At 45.2% G+C, this 20,022-nt stretch overlaps 1 protein-coding gene across 1 annotated transcript in view; it reads left to right on the top strand.

Annotated features, from left to right (window-relative positions):
- The window catches only part of LOC311225066 (solute carrier family 12 member 9), a 179,191-nt gene that overhangs the window by 79,040 nt on the left and 80,129 nt on the right, over window positions 1-20,022 (top strand). Inside the window, exon 7 of the mRNA XM_084310274.1 lies at window positions 11,373-11,530. Coding sequence (XP_084166400.1) covers window positions 11,373-11,530 — 158 coding nt within the window. The remainder of the gene's footprint in view (window positions 1-11,372; window positions 11,531-20,022) is intronic.

Below are 20,022 nucleotides of genomic sequence, written 5' to 3' on the forward strand. Positions count from 1 at the left end.
TGTCCGTGGTTGGCCCCGAATGTGTTAAAGATTAAAGATTAAACTGGGCGGCTATGTGGTGTAGTGGGCAAGGCGCTCGCCACAAAATCTGGAGACGCTGGGCTTGCCTGTTCGAGCCCAGCGCTCCACATTTGCTTTCAGTTTAGCTGGTCGTCCGTACTAATACACATTGGCCGTATTAGGGGGTGGGAAACTGATGGGTGGGGATCGGGCGTTGTGGACAGCGACTCCTACAGGTCGGTTGGTGCGCCTGCGCAGTAGAATCAGGAAGTGTCGGGGGCAGCGTGAGCCTCCCACGCGTTACTCCTCGCCACTGAGAGATCGAGCTGCGCAGGTGAAAAGATGCGACTGCTGTTACCTCAAGTACCGGAGGGGACTTGTGCTATGTATGACTTAGTCCACATTGCAGCCGGCTTGTGGGAGGCAAGAAACAGCGTTCGTGACAGGGGAGGGTTGAATTGGATGTTACGAAATTGGGATGGGAGAAAATATAGAAAAAGTGGATAAAAAAAAAAGATTAAAGATTAAACTTGCGATGGGCGACAAACATAGGAAACACACACATGCATTTTTTTGGGGGGGGTCGCCGGTGAAATGTCCTCTGCGCTTGACCCATCCCGTCGTCCTTCCCCCCCCCCAAGGGCAGCCGGGAGCAGGCATGGGTTGCGGGCATGGGGCCTCACCCGGGGACCAATCCAAGTGCTCCTGTACATCTTCGTCAGGGACAAAGCAATCTGTTCGGCATGTTTTTCCATTGGGTTTATCTCTTTTTCTGGAGGGGAAACCCTTACGAGCACAGGGAGAATATGCAAACTCCACACCGAAAGGCCTGGGAGATACCCCACCTGGGTACCTGGCACCCGGATGGGAGGCGACAGTGTTAACCACTACACCACCATGCTGCCTTGCACCTGTATTTACATTTACATTTACATTTAGTCATTTAGCTGACGCTTTTATCCAAAGCGACTTACAAGTTCTGTACGACAAGACAGCAAGAAGGGTACAACTCTATCAGCTGAGTAACAATGTTCATCAAGTGTTGCGTGTTACAGTGTAGGTTAGTTTATTAGGACAACTGCATGACAGTAAGGTTAGTCAGGGTTAGTTTTTTTTTTAATCATTTCAGATAATGGTTGAAGAAGTGAGTCTTTAGTCGACGGCGAAAGATTGGACGGGATTCGGCTGTCCTAACTGGGATGGGTAGTTCATTCCACCATTGTGGGGCAAGGACTGAGAATAGGCGGCTTCTCTTTGATGACCCTCCGGGAGCTTGGATAGGATCAGTGGTGCAGTCGTGGTCACACGCGGTTACACGCCGTGTTACCAGATCACTGAGGCAGAAGTACGCGCGATCGCGCACGGATGTGTACTCGCGTGTACGCGCACACAAAAATGCGCTGTATCCATTCGTTGTGACTAAGTACCCGGCCACCGTTTTACATAACAAAAAGCGCAGGTAGACTAAGTGTCTGGGTGTTGGCTATCTGAATGCATCTCCCCCTTCATTCTGTGTGACACAGGCAGTGGAGGTGAATACTAATGTGGCTCGGAATTCGTGATGGGGTCTACCTGCTTATGATATTGAATCAAGCGTCTGTGCTGCGCGCCAGCTTTCCACGCGCACATTCACACAAATAGAGAGCAAGAAGAGCTTGTATGATAGAAAGATTGCACTTGCGCTTGTGTGTGTAGTGTGTGTGCGTGTGTGTGCGTGCGTGCGTGTGTGTGTATAAATCAGTTCTGTGCGCATGCACGTACCCGCGCGCGCGCGCACGTGGCGTGTTACCAGTTCCCATATTACGACTGCACCACTGGATAGGATCTGAGGCGGCCAGAAGATGCAGAGCGTAGGGGTCTTGAGGGTGTGTAGTTAGAGACCATTGACCGGAGGTAGGCGGGAGCGGTTCCCTTTGCCGCACGGTATGCTAGGTTGAGGGCCTTGAAGCGGATACGTGCAGCAATGGGGAGCCAGTGCAGGTCCCTAAGAAGTGGGGTGACATGTAGGGATGGGAATCGAAAACCGGTTCCTAATTGGCCGATGCCTGGAACCGTGTGGCTCCCGTGACTTTCGATTCCCTTATCGCTGCCAGGTTTTTCCTAGTTGCGCAATAATGTTAGCGTTAGCATGTAGCCATGGCAGACTCTATTTGATTCCTTAAGGGCTCGAAATTGCCTGGGTTTTGGTAACATGCTCCCGAAATGCTCCCGCTGTTTGGCTACTTCTATGTGCAGTGAAAACTACTTGAATGCTTTAGAACCTAGTCATTGATTTAGATCGGGGTGAGCTAAAATTAGCCGCGGAGCTAACGCTAGCTAACGTGAGCTAACAATATTTAATCAAGCTCACAAAGAGAGATAAACAGCTGACAGCGGATAGTACAGGTACAAATACAATAAAACAGCAGGTGGGGGCTGTTGTGTAAACCTTGTACTCTTTAGTTCACATATAATGAGAGACGGGAGTGTTTGTTTACAAGTCTGTAATGTAAGCCAGGAAGTACAGTGGTGCAACATACAAATGTGTCCGTGTAGCAACACAAGCCAATACCTTATAGGACAGGGGCCCGGGGAGGGAGCTCTCTCTCTCTCTGTCTCTGTCTGTCTGTGTGTGTGCGTGTGTGTGTGCGTGTGTGTGTGTGTGTGTGCGTGTGTGTGTGTGTGTGTGTGTGTGTGTGTGTGTGTGTGTGTGTGTGTGACAGAAGTCAGAGGAATAACGACCTGTTATTCAATAGATTAAATTAAAAAGAATAAAAAAATAAATACATTTTAAGAGAATCTCAAATACATTATTTTATTTAAGTGTAGGCTATAGTTAATGTTTTATTTTTTACAGTTTTTGTATTTTTCTGACATGGGGGCTCAACAATAAATGACAATCAGAAATGTCAAGTTGCATGTTGTTATTCTAACCAGCTTAGACCCCTACACTCTGCATCTTCTGGCCGCCTCAGACCTACTCCTATCCGAGCTCCGGGTGGGTCATCAAAGAGAAGTCGCCTATTCTCAGTCCTTGCCCCACAATGGTGGAATGAACTACCCACCCCAGTTAGGACAGCCGAATCACGTCCAATCTTTCGCCGTCGACTAAAGACGCACTTCTTCAACCATTATCTGAATAAAAAAAAATATATCTAACCCTAACTAACCGTACTGTCATGCACTTGTCCTAATAAACTAACCTACACTGTAGCACTCAACACTTTGATGAACATTGTTGCTCAGCTGATAGAGTTGTGCCCTTCCTGATGGCTTGTCGTACAGAACTTGTAAGTCGCTTTGGATGAAAGCGTCAGCTAAATGACTAAATGTAGTTCTGTTGCATTTCCAATTTATTTATTTAAATTATAAATTGATCAGGTATCGATAAGGGAATCGATATCGAATCGATAAGCAGAATCGATAATGGAATCGTATCGATAAAATCCTATCAATTCCCATCCCTAGTGACAGGGGCCGACTTGGGTAGGTTTGAGATCAGGCGGTTGATTGGACGAGGAGTTGGGTGGCTTCTTTTGTCAGGAAGGGACGTATCCTTCTGACGTTGCTCAGGAGGAATCTGCAGGTTCTGGTTGTCGCTGCGATGTGAGCAGAGAAGTTCAACTGGTCGTCGACACACACACACACACACACACACACACACACACACACACACACACACACACACACACCTGTATACATGCACACACACACACACACACACACACACACACACACACACACACACACACACGTATATACCCATCTTGAAATATTTTGATAATTAATCCATAATGTTCCTCCCAAAGCGATGGTGAATTATCAGAAGCGCAAACACGGCAAATGATGGATTAAGAGATTAATATGAATACACAAATGAGGGGCTGGATAACGTGGTAAACAAACGAGGGGAAGAATGGAGGAGGGCTGGGAGGTACGAGAGAGAGCGAGAGTGAGAGAGAGAGAGAGAGAGAGTGAGAGAGTGAGAGAGAGAGACTCACTCTGAACAACAATCTCTCCAGGGTCTCTTCTAAGGCTTTGTCCAGAAGCTCTCTTTTCTAATCTGTCTCTCGCTTCTCTGTCTTTTGTTCAGGTCTTTATTTGGATGAACAGGCTCATTTCAGCCGTATGATCTGATCAATAATTACTATCAGGACCACACGCACATGCACAAAGACACACGTGCATGTGCACACATACACACACACATGTGCATAAACACACATTCTCTTTCTCTCTCTTTCACTCACATGCACACACACACACATTCAGTATGAACAGACAGACACACATACATACACACACACTAGTGCACACAGGCGCAAATGTGCACACACAAATACAGACACACACGCATGCACAAAATACACACAAGATAATCCATACACCTACAGAAATGCACGCACGAGCGCCATGCCAAAAACTCTCAACCTAGCGCTGATGCCTATTCCCACTGAAGCATGCAGTTGTTCATACAAACAAGCCCTCTCCATGCACACACACACACACACACACACACACACACACACACACACACACACACACACACACACAGACACACACACGCACACACACACCATCCTTAATTTGCTGTCATTTAGTTTATGACGCCTTTATCTTTTGAAAGTCAGTTTTGGAAATGTCAAGCTTGTTGAGATTTTTTTTCACACCTGCTGCACATTAGAAAAATTAATAAGCGGAGCCTAAGTCTAACCCACACCATCATTCATTGTCACGTATTATGTGCGTGACAATGAATACAGACACCCCACTGCCCCAGCTCAGGCCGTAGCTGTAGCTAAGGGCCACATCACTCTGTGCGTGGGAGATAAAGGGTCTCCAAGTTTCAAACTTGGCTAAAAATATTTTCAACAAGAACTTTTTTTTTTACTACCGGGGTCAGTTTCGAATTGCGGCCTCCCTTAGGTGCTCTAAGCCATCCTAGGTTGTCAAAATGAGACACACACACACACACACACACACACACACACACACACACACACACACACACACACACACACACACACACACACACACACACACACACACACACACACACACACACACACACCTAGCTAAGAGAGAGGGGGAGACACTAAAGTTCAATATTAAACATGTTTTCCTCCATGGCCCTGGCTAACGCCTACAATCAGTTCCCTCTAGACCAAGAGTGTCACAACCTGACATGTCTGGTGTAGAGAGCGCTACATTGATGGCGACTCTGTCGCCTCCCGCTCCCACGCTACAGTGATGAAGCCGCTAAGTTGCTATTCCTCTTGTTAAATAAAAAACGCTTAAGTAAGTCATGTTCCGAGTGCTCGCTTTCACGCAGTTCACAACGAAATGCTAATTTCGTTCCCGTTGTGCGATACACACACACACACACACGCGCATTTATTTTAAAATTAGTGTGTCACTTGTATATGCAACCATCGAGCCTTAGTCTGTATTATGAACATGTCAAAGGCCCTGATTAAAGCAGTGGCTCATAAAGTTTTAACTGCAGCGCCCGGCTCGTAATACATAGACGCACAGACACACACACACACACACACACACACACACACACACACACACACACACACACACACACACACACACACACACACACACACACACATAAACAAAGTCATTGGCATTTCCTAATTTCAGGGGTGATGTTAACTTCTCTGCAGAACCTTTGTTTAGTGGGTGTACGTGCCTTTCTGTGTGTGTGTGTGTGTCTGTGCATGTGAATCTATATGTACATGTGTGTGCGTGAGCGTGTGTGTCTGTCCCCGCCTCTCGGGCTCCATGTGAAATAATAGTGTGCTCAGTTCTTTTGGATGGAGGAGCGAACAATACTTAATAGGCCCATGATGATAAGTATTAAAACCACTGGACCTGAAAGAGGACGTGACGAGACTCTTAATTATAACACAGAGAGAGAGAGAATGGACATGGAGGCAAGCGGAGATGGAGAGGGAGGGAGGGAGGGAGGGAGGAAGGGAGGGAGGGAGGGAGGAAGGGAGGGAGGGAGGGAGGGAGGGGCACTGGACGAGAGAGCAGAAAAACCTACAACTAGAAGATTCAAACTGGAGATAATGGCAGAGATACGAGAGGGTGGGGCGGATGGATTAGATGGGTGGATGGATGGATGGAGAAGTGTGTGGATGGATAGATGATGGAGAGGTAGAGAGGAAGAGATGCATATGCATGGGTGAATAGATGGAGAGGAAGTCGGAGAGGTAGACGGGAGGGATGGAGAAACGGAGACGGATGGGTGGATGGACATAATTAAGATGGATTGAATGATTGGCGGATGGAGAGAGAAAAAATTGGATAGATAGATGGATGGACAGAATAAAGACAAAGGGAGAGGGGGAGGAGTATACAGAATATAAATGGATGGATGGGTGGAAGGACAAAGTGTGTCGTAGATGCTAAGCGTTGAACTTGTACTACGCAAAGTGCAATGCATTTAAGCCGCCACTAGGGGCAATGCACCTAACTCTATGTGAGTGACTGATGAATGAATGTGTTGTGGGTCTATGTGAAAGCAGTTACTGGCTAGCACCCCTTCCTGACAGGGAACGACGCGAGCGAGCGTGATTGCGAAAATGATTAAAATGTATTCGTTTCAATCAGACTATCCTGACCTGCCGCGAGCGACAGCGAACTGAGCAGCGATGTCGTCCACCCCTCAGATATTCGCTCGCTGTGTCTCTAGTTGAGCGATTACGCGGCCGAGTCCCACCCCTAAACACTTTTTATTGGTCAAGAATCGCAGGCCCCCCCCCACGTGTGCTTCCAGGTAACACACACACACACAGACACACTCGGACACGCGCCGCCTCATATCAGGACAGTGTCGCGCGCGATTTCGTCTCTAGTTCGCTCGCTCGCTCCCTGTCAGGAACCGGTGTAGTAGGGGTGGGAATCACCAGTTTCATCACGATACGATACGATATCGATTCTTTGGACAACGATATGATATTTGCCGATATCACAAAGTCTGCCACGATACGATTCAATTCAGGTGCCTGCGATCGATATGAGACGATATTATATGCCCATTTAACACAATCAGTAACATTTAGATCAACTCAAAAAAGGCAACGGAAATATCATTTGACATTTTTATTTTTGAGCTCTTCCAGACATTTAAATGAAAAACAATCTATTGTTTCTAATACAATTAGACCTCCTGTTCACTGAAGTGCCACGTTTTGATATATTGAGCTTTAAGTAAAAAATTTTGGAACTCACAACAGGCAACCTAAAATCCCTTCCTCTCCCAAACCGTTCCTACAATTGTTTTATGTTGCATGACGATCATGAATACATTTATGTATTGTATTTTTTATTTACTGAGGATGGACATTATCTGTCCATCCTCAGTAAATGTACTATAAATATAATAGACTCCTGACTTCATCTGGTCTTTCCAAACGCGCACACACACACGCACACGCACACGCACACACACACACATTCCCCAGTCCCCACTGGACGTCTGCTGTTCTCTCTATGGTTCTGATCAGGGTTAGCTTAGTTAGCTTACGCAACGTTAATTTCGGTATTTAACGTGACGTGGGCATAAAGGAATGTCGAGGATGCAAAGCATGTTAGATGTTGTTGCTGGGCAGATATGCTCCGGGATTTTCAAAATAAGAGTATCACAATATGAACCGATCTTTTTACGTTGCATCGATCCTATTGGATCATTGACAATAGATCGATATATCGATCTGGATCGATGTATCGTCCCACCCCTACTGGCTAATGGCTATTCTCTGGACAGTATTATGCTGTCACTGGCTACTCTCTGGACAGTATCGTACTGTCGCGGGCTACTCTCTGGACAGTATTGTACTGTTACGAGTTTGACTCTGGACAGTATTATGCTGTCACTGGCTACTCTCTGGACAGTATCGTACTGTCGCGGGCTACTCTCTGGACAGTATTGTACTGTTACGAGTTTCACTCTGGACAGTATTGTACTGTTACAGGCTACTCTCTGGACAGTATTGCGCTGTCACTGGCTACTTGCTGGACAGTATTGTACAAGTGGAATTCATTTTAGCCTTAGGAAGTATTTTTTCATAAATGCTTGCTTTCTTATTCCATACAAACTGTACTTTTCTTAGCTGTAGGATTTTTCAGTCAGTCAACGTCAACTTATTTTCAGTTCAATCAATATGAAATGGAAATAGTCAGTACACATTGGCAGACTACCAGACCATTGTGACCGACCCGAAACTGAGGAAAACCTTCACCAGGGAGAACAGATCAGGGAGAACAGACCAGGGAGAACAGACCAGGGTGAACAGACCAGGGAGAACAGTAGGGGTGGGGGAAAAAATCGATACGTAGTAGTATCGCGATACTTTGCGTGGCGATACTGTATCGATACAGGGACGCCAAGTATCGATATTTAATAATTTATTTATTATTTTGTGTGTTTTTCTTTTTTGTATAAGGAAGTTGCATTGTTCATTTCAATACCTGTAATAGTACAGTAGTCCACACACACTGTGTGCATTCAGTTAAGTTGGAATATGACTAACACAAACAGTTCAGTTTGTCAGGTACATGCAACACAGATTACAGTGTTTACATCTGTCTGCTTGAGAAAATACCATGTTCTGCAATAAAAATTATTGAAGTGAGATGAACAGACTGAACTTTATTTTATTAGATAAAACATGTTAACAAAGCTTTACTTTGTAGTTGAAAAAAGGTAATACATCGCAATATATCGCAATATTACTATCGCAATATTCAGCATATCGCAATATATTTAGTATCGCAATACTATCGTATCGTGACTCAAGTATCGTGATAGTATCGTATCGTGAGGCCTCTGGTGATTCCCACCCCTAGAGAACAGACCAGGGAGAACAGACCAGGGAGAACAGATCAGTGAAAACAGAAGAGGGAGAACAGATCAGGGAGAACAGAACAGATCTGGGAGAACAACAGGGAGAACAGAACCGATCAGGGAGAACAGAACAGACCAGGGAGAACAGATCAGGGAGAACAGAACAGACCAGGGAGAACAGATCAGGGAGAACAGAACAGATCAGGGAGAACAGAACAGATCAGGGAGAACAGAACAGGGAGAACAGAACAGATCAGGGAGAACAGAACAGATCTGGGAGAACAGAACCGATCAGGGAGAACATAACAGATCAGGGAGAACAGAACAGACCAGGGAGAACAGATCAGGGAGAACAGAACAGACCAGGGAGAACAGACCAGGGAGAACAGATCAGGGAGAACAGACCAGGGAGAACAGATCAGGGAGAACAGATCAGGGAGAACAGAACAGACCAGGGAGAACAGATCTGGGAGAACAGAACAGGGAGAACAGAACAGGGAGAACAGACCAGGGAGAACAGACCAGGGAGAACAGAACAGACCAGGGAGAACAGATCAGGGAGAACAGAACAGGGAGAACAGACCGTGTTCACGTTGTTCCCAGGTAGAGGTGGGAGACATAACTAAATCGCTCATCCTGCATTGTATAAAATATGAAGACATAAGTACATTATACTAACCCCCGCTTTTTGTTACAGTTTTGAAAAATTGCCCATAGTGATGAAACTGTTATATTGTATTCCCGGGGGGGGGGGGGGGGGGGGCAAGATGAATGTGCCGCGTTAGCTGCTAGATATGTCATGCCTGTCATACGATGACATTGTGAGCTTGACATTGAGAGTTTATTATAATGACTTGTTGTTTAAGGCAGTCGTTTTATCCCGTTACTGCTGCTGCCATGCGCTTTAAGATGCGTTCTAAAGGATTCTTTCCCTTAATAATTACTCAAGCACTACTCGAGTAATTCATGCAAGTACTCGATCTGGGAAAACAATACTTGTGCCCATCCTAGTAGTAATACACTTGCTTCCTTAATGAAAAAAATAGGTCCAAGCAAACCATTTGAACTATCCCTTTAATTAAAATGTCATACCATTGTCATATTTCTAAAGGTGCAGGAGGTAACTTTACTCTTTACTCTCAGTCTAGAATACTGGTTCTCAACCTCTTTGGGCCCAAGGCATACCAACTTATGAGCACGAGAATCCATTACGCAGATTGCATCATATGTCATGATTATATTGTTGTTAGAGATATTTGCCCTATAGCGTGTTGCAGACTGACACATAATGATAAGATAATTCACATATGACACCCAGCAATCACATCATTCATCAAAAATATTTGTTTATGTGGATCACAGCAAGAGCTTGCAAGGCAGTGTGTTCAGATTAAGCGGCATAAATAATTATTAGGCTACTGTAATGATAACCCAACGCCAAGTGTTTATCTTTGTGGAAGGGATGCTTCATTTACAAGTGCCTCTTCAGCTGACTCGCCACTGTTGGCTTTAGCACTTATAGATGCACTTATATATAATTAATAGGCAACTATTTCACTGACATTAGCCCACCATGTAAACACAGCATAGACCTATTACTGTCACTTGATAAGCTGGGTCTCTCACTGAAAACAGGAGCAGTATTGAAAATGTCCTCCTAAATCGCCAAATTATTTTCAGTTTTAGTGTTTGTAGAATCAACTGATGAACGTCAAATCTAATCTGATGTTTTAATTTACCAAACAGACAAAATTGCAAATCCCCATTTTGCTATCCTCTCCACAAGAGGTTCATAGCAACAGATGTCTGGTCCAGGTAAACTCATACGCAAGATAATTCAAACTCATACACAAGATAATTCAAACCCAGACACAAGATAATTCAAACCCATACACAAGATAATTTCCATTCAGTTAACAGCTTTTCTTGATGTGGGCCGCCTTCCTTTGTGTAGGGTTGGCTGTGTGCAAAAAATTTGTCCATTCTGGCAGCGCAAAATAGATCAAATAGTTTGTACGCTTCTGCCAGTAGCTCATTGTGTGAGTCAACGCAATAAGTTGGTTTGATTTGGGATATTTGACAGACGTTCAGACTGCCCACGATATCCGCCTGAGAAATATAACTTTACTGCAATGCGTGAGTCTTGACGTCCAATTAAAAAAAAAACTCACCGAATTCTAACCGGGCATGTAAATCAAGGACACATTTAAAAAAGCAAATATTTACAACTAGTTCTGAATAAGTGAATAAAACATTGAATTTATCATTTTAATTATTTTTATGAGAGCTGTATTGACTGGCTCAAAAGAAATGGAGTATAATTTATTGATCCATCCTCAACAGGTATGCTTTAATGCTTTAAATCATACATCATCGGATGTCAATCCTTCTTGTGCCAAAGAAAAGTTTGATGGATATTCGAATTTTGAATGAAGTCCACTCACTTGATTTGATTTGAATTGCACATGAACTGACCTCCCTGATCGTGGTGTTAAAGGTCTCATCTGTTCCTCCCTCTCACCCCATCCAGCATCCTGCTTCAGAGGGACTACAGTTTCCTACGAGACATCAACGTGTGGAACCCCTTCGTCACAGTCGGGGTCTACTCCTCCACCTTGTCCGCCGCCATGAGCAACCTCATCGGAGCCTCGCGCATCCTCTACGCCCTGGCCAGGGATGACCTGTTCGGTATGTAACTCTTTACCCAAGTGATGTGGAATATCTGCGGTGAATGGATGGAGTGCAGATGGACAGAATTGTCTGCGCCAGAGATGAGATTGATAACGGGGACAGAATATGTGCAGATAACATTGCACGTTGTAAAGAACAAAAATCGTGAATATTCATCATGATATTATCGGCCGATATTGGCATTAAAATCTAATATCGGAAATGATCGGTATCTGTTTTCAAATTCTTCTTTTTTTATTTTATTTCTTTTATATTTATTTAACCTTTATTTACCCAGGCAAGCAAGTAAGAACAAATTCTTATTTTATTTATTGTCAAAAGTATGCATAATGTTGTGTTAATTCCACGACAAGAGATATGTAATGTTAATTACCTGCAATGATTCAGTTTTTTTGGGGGGGAAACCCTGCATATATATCATTAAGTGATCATTATATGATATTCTGTACCCGCAAAAAGCTAAAGCAAAAGGCTGGCTGTCACAAAACGGTCACATCTAGAGACCTCAAAACCTACTCTAGCGAGGCCTTTAACCTTGAACTGGAGAGCCTGGACTGGTCAGATGAGCTCAATGGTACACTGGTTGAAGAAACCTGGCTTGGCTTCAAAACCAAATTTTCAACAATACTAAACAACATGGCCCCCCTAAGAACCACCAGGGTAAAAAATCGCACTGAGCCGTGGATGCACACTGAAATACTGACCGCTATGAAAGCCAGAGACAAAAAATGCTCTGAGTTTCGTAAAAGTCAGTCAAAGCTTACCAAAAGCACGAGCAGTGAACTCCAAGACCACGTGACTGAACTCAAACTAGAAAGAAACAGACTTAAGAAATGACGTAAACTCCATGATCAAAACTGCTAAAAAAAATTTCATCAATGACAAAACTGAGGAAAACAAAAATAAACCACGTGAACTTTGGAAATGACTCAATAATCAACTAGGCTGCAGTAAAAAATTTAAAACCAGGTTCTCAAACTTAAACATACAGACGGACAACACGCTCATCACAGACAAGCTGGATGTAGCCAATTACTTAAACACTTTCTTCACAAACATAGCCACAACACTGGTAAACAAACTACCCTCCCACTCAGGGCAGTATGGGGTAGAACACATAGTAGCATACTACAAGAACCTAGGCGTCCACAAAGACGACTTCAAACTGGAAATGGTAACTACAGATGAGGTACTCAAAAAACTGAGCGCCCTCCAACCGAACAAGGCCACTGGCCATGACAACATCCCCTCCAAATTCCTCAGAGACTCAGCAGCCGCCATCACCCCAGTCATCACACACATAATAAACCTCTCCATAAAACAGGGACACGTCCCCAAGGACTTCAAAATTGCGAGAGTAACACCCCTGCACAAAAAGGGCAGCAAATTAGACCCAGGCAACTACCACCCTGTTTCTATCCTTACATCCATCTCGAAAGTCCTGGAAAAAATAGTATACGAACAGGTCAAAAAGTACCTTGCGGAAAAAAATCTAATCCACGAATTCCAATCTGGTTTCAGAACATCCCACTCCACTGACACATGCCTTCTCTATTTGAACGACCACATCAAACAAGAGGTGGACGCGGGCAAATACTGCGGCATGGTCATGCTGGACCTACAAAAGGCCTTCGACACTGTCAATCACACCATTCTGATTGACAAGCTAAAAGCAATCGGTTTTGATAGTCTATCAGTGAGCTGGATACAATCCTACCTGGAGGGGAGAGAACAGATGGTGGAGGTAAACGGTACCCTACCCCCCCCCCCCCCCTCACAGTGAGCTGTGGTGTTCCACAAGGAAGCATACTAGGACCGCTACTATTCCTAATTTATGCAAATGACATGTCGTCAGCTTGTGACTGCAACTTGTTCCTGTTTGCGGACGACTCAGCCCTGCTGGTCTCTGACAAGAACAAGTTACAGGTTGAAAAAGCCCTCAGCTCGGAACTAGGCAAAATCTGCATATGGCTCGCCGACAACAAACTATCATTACACATTGGCAAAACAGAGTCCATTCTCTTCGGTTCAAATAACAAACTCAGCAAGACCGACGGCTTCTCAGTTACAGTGGGTGACAATATTGTCACAAGGAAAGATGAAATTACCTACCTGGGTTCCATCCTAGAGGCTAATCTTTCCTGTGACAAAATGGCGTCCAATGTAATAAAAAAAGTCAACCAACGAACTCGATTCTTGTACCAGATCTCCTCTCTGGTAAACAAGAATACCCTGAAGACTCTGGCAGGAGCACTCATTCAAGGGTACTACGACTATGCTTGCACCTCATGGTACCAAAGCACTTCAAAGGCACTAAAAAACAAATTACAAACATCTCAAAACAAACTAGTCAGACTACTGCTTGACCTGACTCCTAGAACCCACCTCACCCCTGCCCACTTTGACAACCTAGGATGGCTTAGAGTAGACGACAGAGTACAGCAACTTGCAATGGGCCTGGTCTTTTTTGTATCACAAACAGTACTGTATTTGCAAATCTGGTATGTCATAAATGTATACATGTAGCAGTACATTCATCATAATATATATGACATACACAACATACAGATAGACAATCTGTATGTTGTGTATGTTATGATGAATTGAAAATGGGGGACCCTGATGTAAACAAGACGAAGGTCTTTCTCTGGTCTGCATCCCCTTAATAATTGTATGTATTGAGCTGTACTGTACTGTACCCATTCTGCAACTGTTAATAAACTTTTCAATCAATCAATCAATCGGTTGATATCGGTATCGGAAATTAAGAGTTGGACAATATTGGTATATCGGATATCGGTAAAAAAAAAATGGGCCTGCAGTGTTTCTAGCTAGATAGGAGAACATCATGGTAACATCATGGAAAGCGGCTTCATCTCAAGGCCTGATGGGGAACTTGATGTTTTCTTACAGTTTTTTTTTACAGTGTGCATGTGTCCTTTCTGTCTATATCTCTGTCTCCAGCACTTCTCTTTCTCTCTGTCTCTAGTACTTTACTTTCTTTGTGTCTCCTGCACTTCTCTTTTTCTCTTTCTCTCTGTCTCCAGCACTTCTCTTTCTCGCTTTCTCTCTTTCTCTCTGTCTCCAGCACTTCTCTTTCTCTCTGTCTCCAGCACTTCTCTTTCTCTTTCTCTCTTTCTCTCTGTCTCCAGCACTTCTCTTTCTCTCTGTCTCAGCACTTCGCTTTCGCTCTTTCTCTCTTTCTCTCTGTCTCCAGCACTTCTCTTTCTCTCTGTCTCAGCACTTCGCTTTCTCTCTTTCTCTCTGTCTTCAGCACTTCTTTTTCAAAATTGTTCTCTGTCTCCAGCACGTTCCTTTCTCTCTTTCTCCAGCACTTCTCTTTCTCTCGGTCTCCAGCACTTCTCTTTCTCTCTTTCTCTCTTTCTCTAGCACTTTCCTTTTGTTCTGTCTCCTGCACTTCTCTTTCTCTCTTTCTCTTTCTCTCTTTCTCCAGCACTTTCCTTTCTTTCTGTCTCCAGCACTTTCCTTTATCTATTCCTCTCTGTCTCCAGTACTTCTCTTTCTCTCTCTCTCTTTCTCTCTGTCTCCAGCACTTTCCTTTATCTCTTTCTCTTTTTCTCTCTGTCTCCAGCACTTTCCTTTCTTTCTGTCTCCTGCACTTCTATTTCCTATTTCTTTCTTTCTTTCTTTCTTTCTTTCTTTCTTTCTTTCTTTCTTTCTTTCTTTCTTTCTTTCTTTCTTTCTTTCTTTCTTTCTTTCTTTCTTTCTTTCTTTCTTTCTTTCTTTCTTTCTTTCTTTCTTTCTTTCTTTCTTTCTTTCTTTCTTTCTTTCTTTCTTTCTTTCTTTCTTTCTCTCTGTCTCCAGCACCTCTCTCTCTCTCTTTCTCTCTTTCTCTCTGTCTCCAGCACTTCTCTCTCTCTCTCTTTCTCTCTTTCTCTCTGTCTCCAGCACTTCTCTCTCTCTCTCTTGGGGCAGTTTAGCCTGGCATGTGGCAAGGCTCTGTACATAACATGCATGAAGGTCAGAAACATCAGGTCCCTGCAGGACGTCAGGCAGCATCAGTGGCAGGGGGTGCTGGGTGATGGCAGCACTGCTAGTTTTAGGTGGAGGGTTTTTTACAAACAGCCACTGCCTAAGAGGTCAGGGGACCTACAGTGGAGGACAGCGCATGGGGTGTTGGCAACGAATCGGTTCCTGGCTCGGGTGGATCCAGGGGTGGGTGATGGGTGCCCCTTTTGCGGAGTATCTGAGACTGTAACCCATGTTTTCCTAGAGTGTCAAAGGATTAATAGGGTGTTGGGGTTCCTAAAAGGGTTGTGTGTGAAGCTGGGGGTGATGTTCTGTGTGGAGAGTTTCATCCTTGGCCAAACATATTCATTAAGTAACAAGGTTGTGAGCGTTTTACTGAACTTTGTTTACGGGCAGGCTAAGTTAGCCATTTGGCTGACCCGTAGGAATATGATCAAGGGCGTTGGTCCTACGGAATCGGTGCCTATGTTGAGGGGTATGATTTCTGCACGCCTTAGATTAGAGTTCATGTATTTCTCACTGAGACATAATGTTGATGCGTTCGTGAATGCTTGGGGATTGGGGAATGCAATGTGTACTGTGGGGGAGGAGGGGCTGAACATATGCATTTGAAGGTCAAGTGGGTTTTATGTGCTGAAGGAGTTTTTGGGGTGTGTGTGTGTGTGTGCGTGTGCGTGTGCGTGTGCGTGTGCGTGTGTGTGTGTGTGTGTGAGTGTGTGGGTGTGTGTATGTGTGTGTGTGTGTGCGGGTGAGTGTGTGGGTGTGTGTGTTGTTTTTATGAAGATGCCGTGAGTTTTTTGTGTCTCTACTGACTGTTTTTAGTTGACATGTTTTAATAAAGAACATCAAAAGTCTCTCTCTCTTTCTCTCTGTCTCCAGCACTTCTCTCTCTCTCTCTCTCTCTCTCTCTCTCTCTCTCTCTCTCTCTCTCTCTCTCTCTCTCTCTCTCTCTCTCTCTCTCTCTCTCTCACTTCAATATTTCAAGCTGTTAGGGCGGCTGGGTGGCGCAGCGGACATTGCGCTCGTCACCAACGCAAGAGACACCAGGTTCGACTCCGGCTGTCGGTGTTGCCTCCGGCTTGGGCCGGCCGTCATACTAACTCAATTGGCAGAGTTAGCGGGTGGAAGTCGATGGGTGGTAATCTGGACGTTGTGGACAGCGACTCCTACAGGTCGGTTGGGAGACAGGAAAATGGCGGGGGTAGTGTGAGCCTCCCACACGTTACACCTCGCCAAATGAGAGTCCGTGCTGGCAGGTGAAAAGATGTGACAGGCTGCCTCCACATGTATCGGAGGGGACATGTGATGCAAGGCTTCTATCCTCCTACAACCGACCAGTGGGGGGCATATGTGAGCAACGTTCAAGACAGGGGAGGGGAGAATTGGCATGGCTAAATTGGGATGGGAGAAAAATTGAAAAAGTGGATACAAATAATAATATTTAAAGATGTTTTGGGCTGGGCTCCGCCCATAAGCGCTTTGAGTGACAGTCACCCACACAGCGTGATACATGTATACAAGAGAGAGCAAGAGAGAGAACGAGCAAGCGAGAGAGAGAGAGAGAGGATACATCGCTCCGTGCGCGCATGTGCGCTGTGTGAGCGGCTCGAGCGATTGTGTGTAAACTGCAGGTGGACCGTGGGGAGAGAGAGGGAGAGAGGGAGAGTCAGGAGACCGCTTCCGCATTATTCCCACTCGCTCTGTTGTTGAGTGCGCTACAACCATAGAGGGGGCGTTTGTTATGCAGATCAGCAGCACCTACTGACGTCAGGGAGCGAGTCAAATCAGAATGGCTTAGTTCACTGGGGGAGGATATTGTCTCAACTGAATTGGAGCAATCCGCCAAAATGAGAATTAGCGACACAGACCCCATTGATACAAACCCCCATTGCTAGAAAACAATGCTAAACACTGGAAAAGGCAATTTATAAGACAGGGGACCTTTAAGTTCTCAAATCGCACATGTGAGCTCACACGCCTTAAAGGGTTAAAATATGAAATGGTACAAATATAATTTTAGGTTCATCCCATAGCCCATACAATTGATTTAGCCTGCGTGTGTGTAGCCTGCGGAGGGAGGGGTGTGTGTGTGTGTGTGTGTGTGTGTGTGTGTGTGTGTGTGTGTGTGTGTGTGTGTGTGTGTGTGTGCGTGTGTGTCAGTGGAGATAAATGGCTGTATTAGCCAGAGTTCCCCTGTGGAGCGGCCAGATGAAGCAGGGGGAGATGACTCATGGCGACAGCGGTTGTGCGGTGTCTGGCCTCTGGGAGCCGAGGGGTTAACCCACTCTAAATTAGATTGATCTATTCAATTAGGGGCCATGGAGAGTGTGTGTAATCATATATTTTGCGATGCCCCCACGTTATTGAATATGAGAGGCCCGCGAAGTAGCGCAACATACTTTCAGTGCGTGATTGTCATTCATGCATGAGACTCACTACTTAACCTTGCCAGTGTGTCCTGCACAAACAGAGTGATGGACAGCCTAGTCCCCCCCCCCCCCCCCCCCCCCCCCCACACACACACATACACACACATGTGCACGTGCATGCACGCACATATACACACACACACACACACACACACACACACACACACACACATGCACACTTACACACACTGTTTTGCTGTGCCATTCCACCACCCCTATTTCTTTTTTTTTTATCTACTTTTTCTCCCCATTTTCTATTTTTCTCCCATCCCAATTTCGTATTAATCCAATTCTATCCTCCCCTGTCTCGAACGTTGTTAGACCATGCCTCCCACTGGTCGGCTGCAATGTGACCAAGCCTTGCATCACGTGTCCCCTCCGGTACACAAGGAGGCAGCTGTCGCATCTTTTCACCTGTACAGCGCGATCTCTCAGCGGCGAGGAGTAACACGTGGGAGGCTCACGCTGCCCCCGTTGCTTCCTGATTCTGCTGTACAGGCGCACCAACCGACCTGTAGGAGTCGCTGTCCACAAGTCCGATCCCCACCCACCGGCTTTCCACCCCCTAATACCAGCCAAGCCGGAAGCAACGCCGAGAGCTGGGCTCGAACCCAGCATCTCCTGTGTTAGTGGTGAGCGCCTTGCCCACTGCGCCACTTAAGCCGCCCCACCACCCCTATTCTTACCTCTTATCTTCTCTTACTTATCTCTCTCTCTCGTTCACCTCTCCGTCCTCCCTCATTCCATTCTATTTTCTCCCTCTCACTCCACTTTCTCAATGATTTGACTTGGAACATCTCTCTAATCTAATTCCATTCATTTATCAACTGTGAAATGTGGTCTTACTCAGACTCCCTCCGCCCCCCCTCTTCTCCTCCTCCTCTTACCTCCATCTTCTCTCTCTCTCCCTATATCCCTCCTTCTCCACTTCTCATTAGGTTTGTCTTAAGATTTAAAAACATATAAACCCTACCGCCCCCGTGGATCTCAGGGTTTCCATCTGCGGCGCACACCTTTTAATGACAGCAGGGATTCCTGCCGTTTCCAGGGGTATCAAATTACGCCATGTTGTTAAAAGAGATTGCGGGGAATGGACGTCTTAAGATGCGCTTTGTAGCGGGACGTGGTGGCACTAGCATAGCCAGACGCTGCCTCGGGCCTGAATCTACCGCTCACGCTGTATAGCTATCAAATAAACGTTGTAGTCTGCACAGAAAAATATATATGCATGGCATGGACTTAGGATATGGATAGTAGATATTTCTAAAGTGCATTGGCAAGATCTCCCTTGCAAAATGGATGATTACCTCAGTGAACCTAACCTGGTTAAGTAAAGGTTAAATACTTAAGTGGTCATTTAGAGGGATTTAAGTTCAGCCAGTCTAGACTGACTGATTGTCATTATCCAAGTGTTCTCTCTGTCTCTGCTTGGCCTCTCCTCCTTTCACTATTTGTCCATGTCAACACTACCATCCTCTGTGTCTGCTTCTGTCTGTCTGTCTGTCTGTCTGTCTGTCTGTCTGTCTGTCTGTCTGTCTGTCTGTCTCGTCTGTCTGTCTGTCTGTGTCTGTCGTCCTGTCTGTCTGTCTGTCTGTCTGTCTGTCTGTCTGTCTGTCTGTCTGTCTGTCTGTCTGTCTGTCTGTCTGTCTGTCTGTCTGTCTGTCTGTCTGTCTGTCTGTCTGTCTGTCTCTCTCTCTCTCTCTCTCTCTCTCTCTCTCTCTCTCTCTCTCTCTCTCTCTCTCTCTCTCTCTCTCCTAAACAAACCTTCATACTGTCTTTTACTATCATGCACGGAATCTACCTTGCCTATATACTACCTACTATGCTAATCTGTCTATACTACTATGCAGTCAAGACTGTAGCACCCACGTTCAACACTGTTTGATGAACAATGTTACTTAGCTGCCAGAGTTGTACCCTTCCTGCTGACTTGTTGTACAGAACTTGCAAGTCGCTTTGGATAAAAGCGTCAACTAAATGTAAATCTCTCTCTCTTCTCTCTCTCCTCTCTCTCTCTCTCTCTCTCTCTCTCTCTCTCTCTCTCTCTCTCACTTCTCTCTCTCTCTCTCT

The sequence above is a fragment of the Notolepis coatsorum genome, assembly GCF_963971535.1.
Source record: "Notolepis coatsorum genome assembly, chromosome: 1".
Lineage (NCBI taxonomy): Eukaryota > Metazoa > Chordata > Actinopteri > Aulopiformes > Paralepididae > Notolepis > Notolepis coatsorum.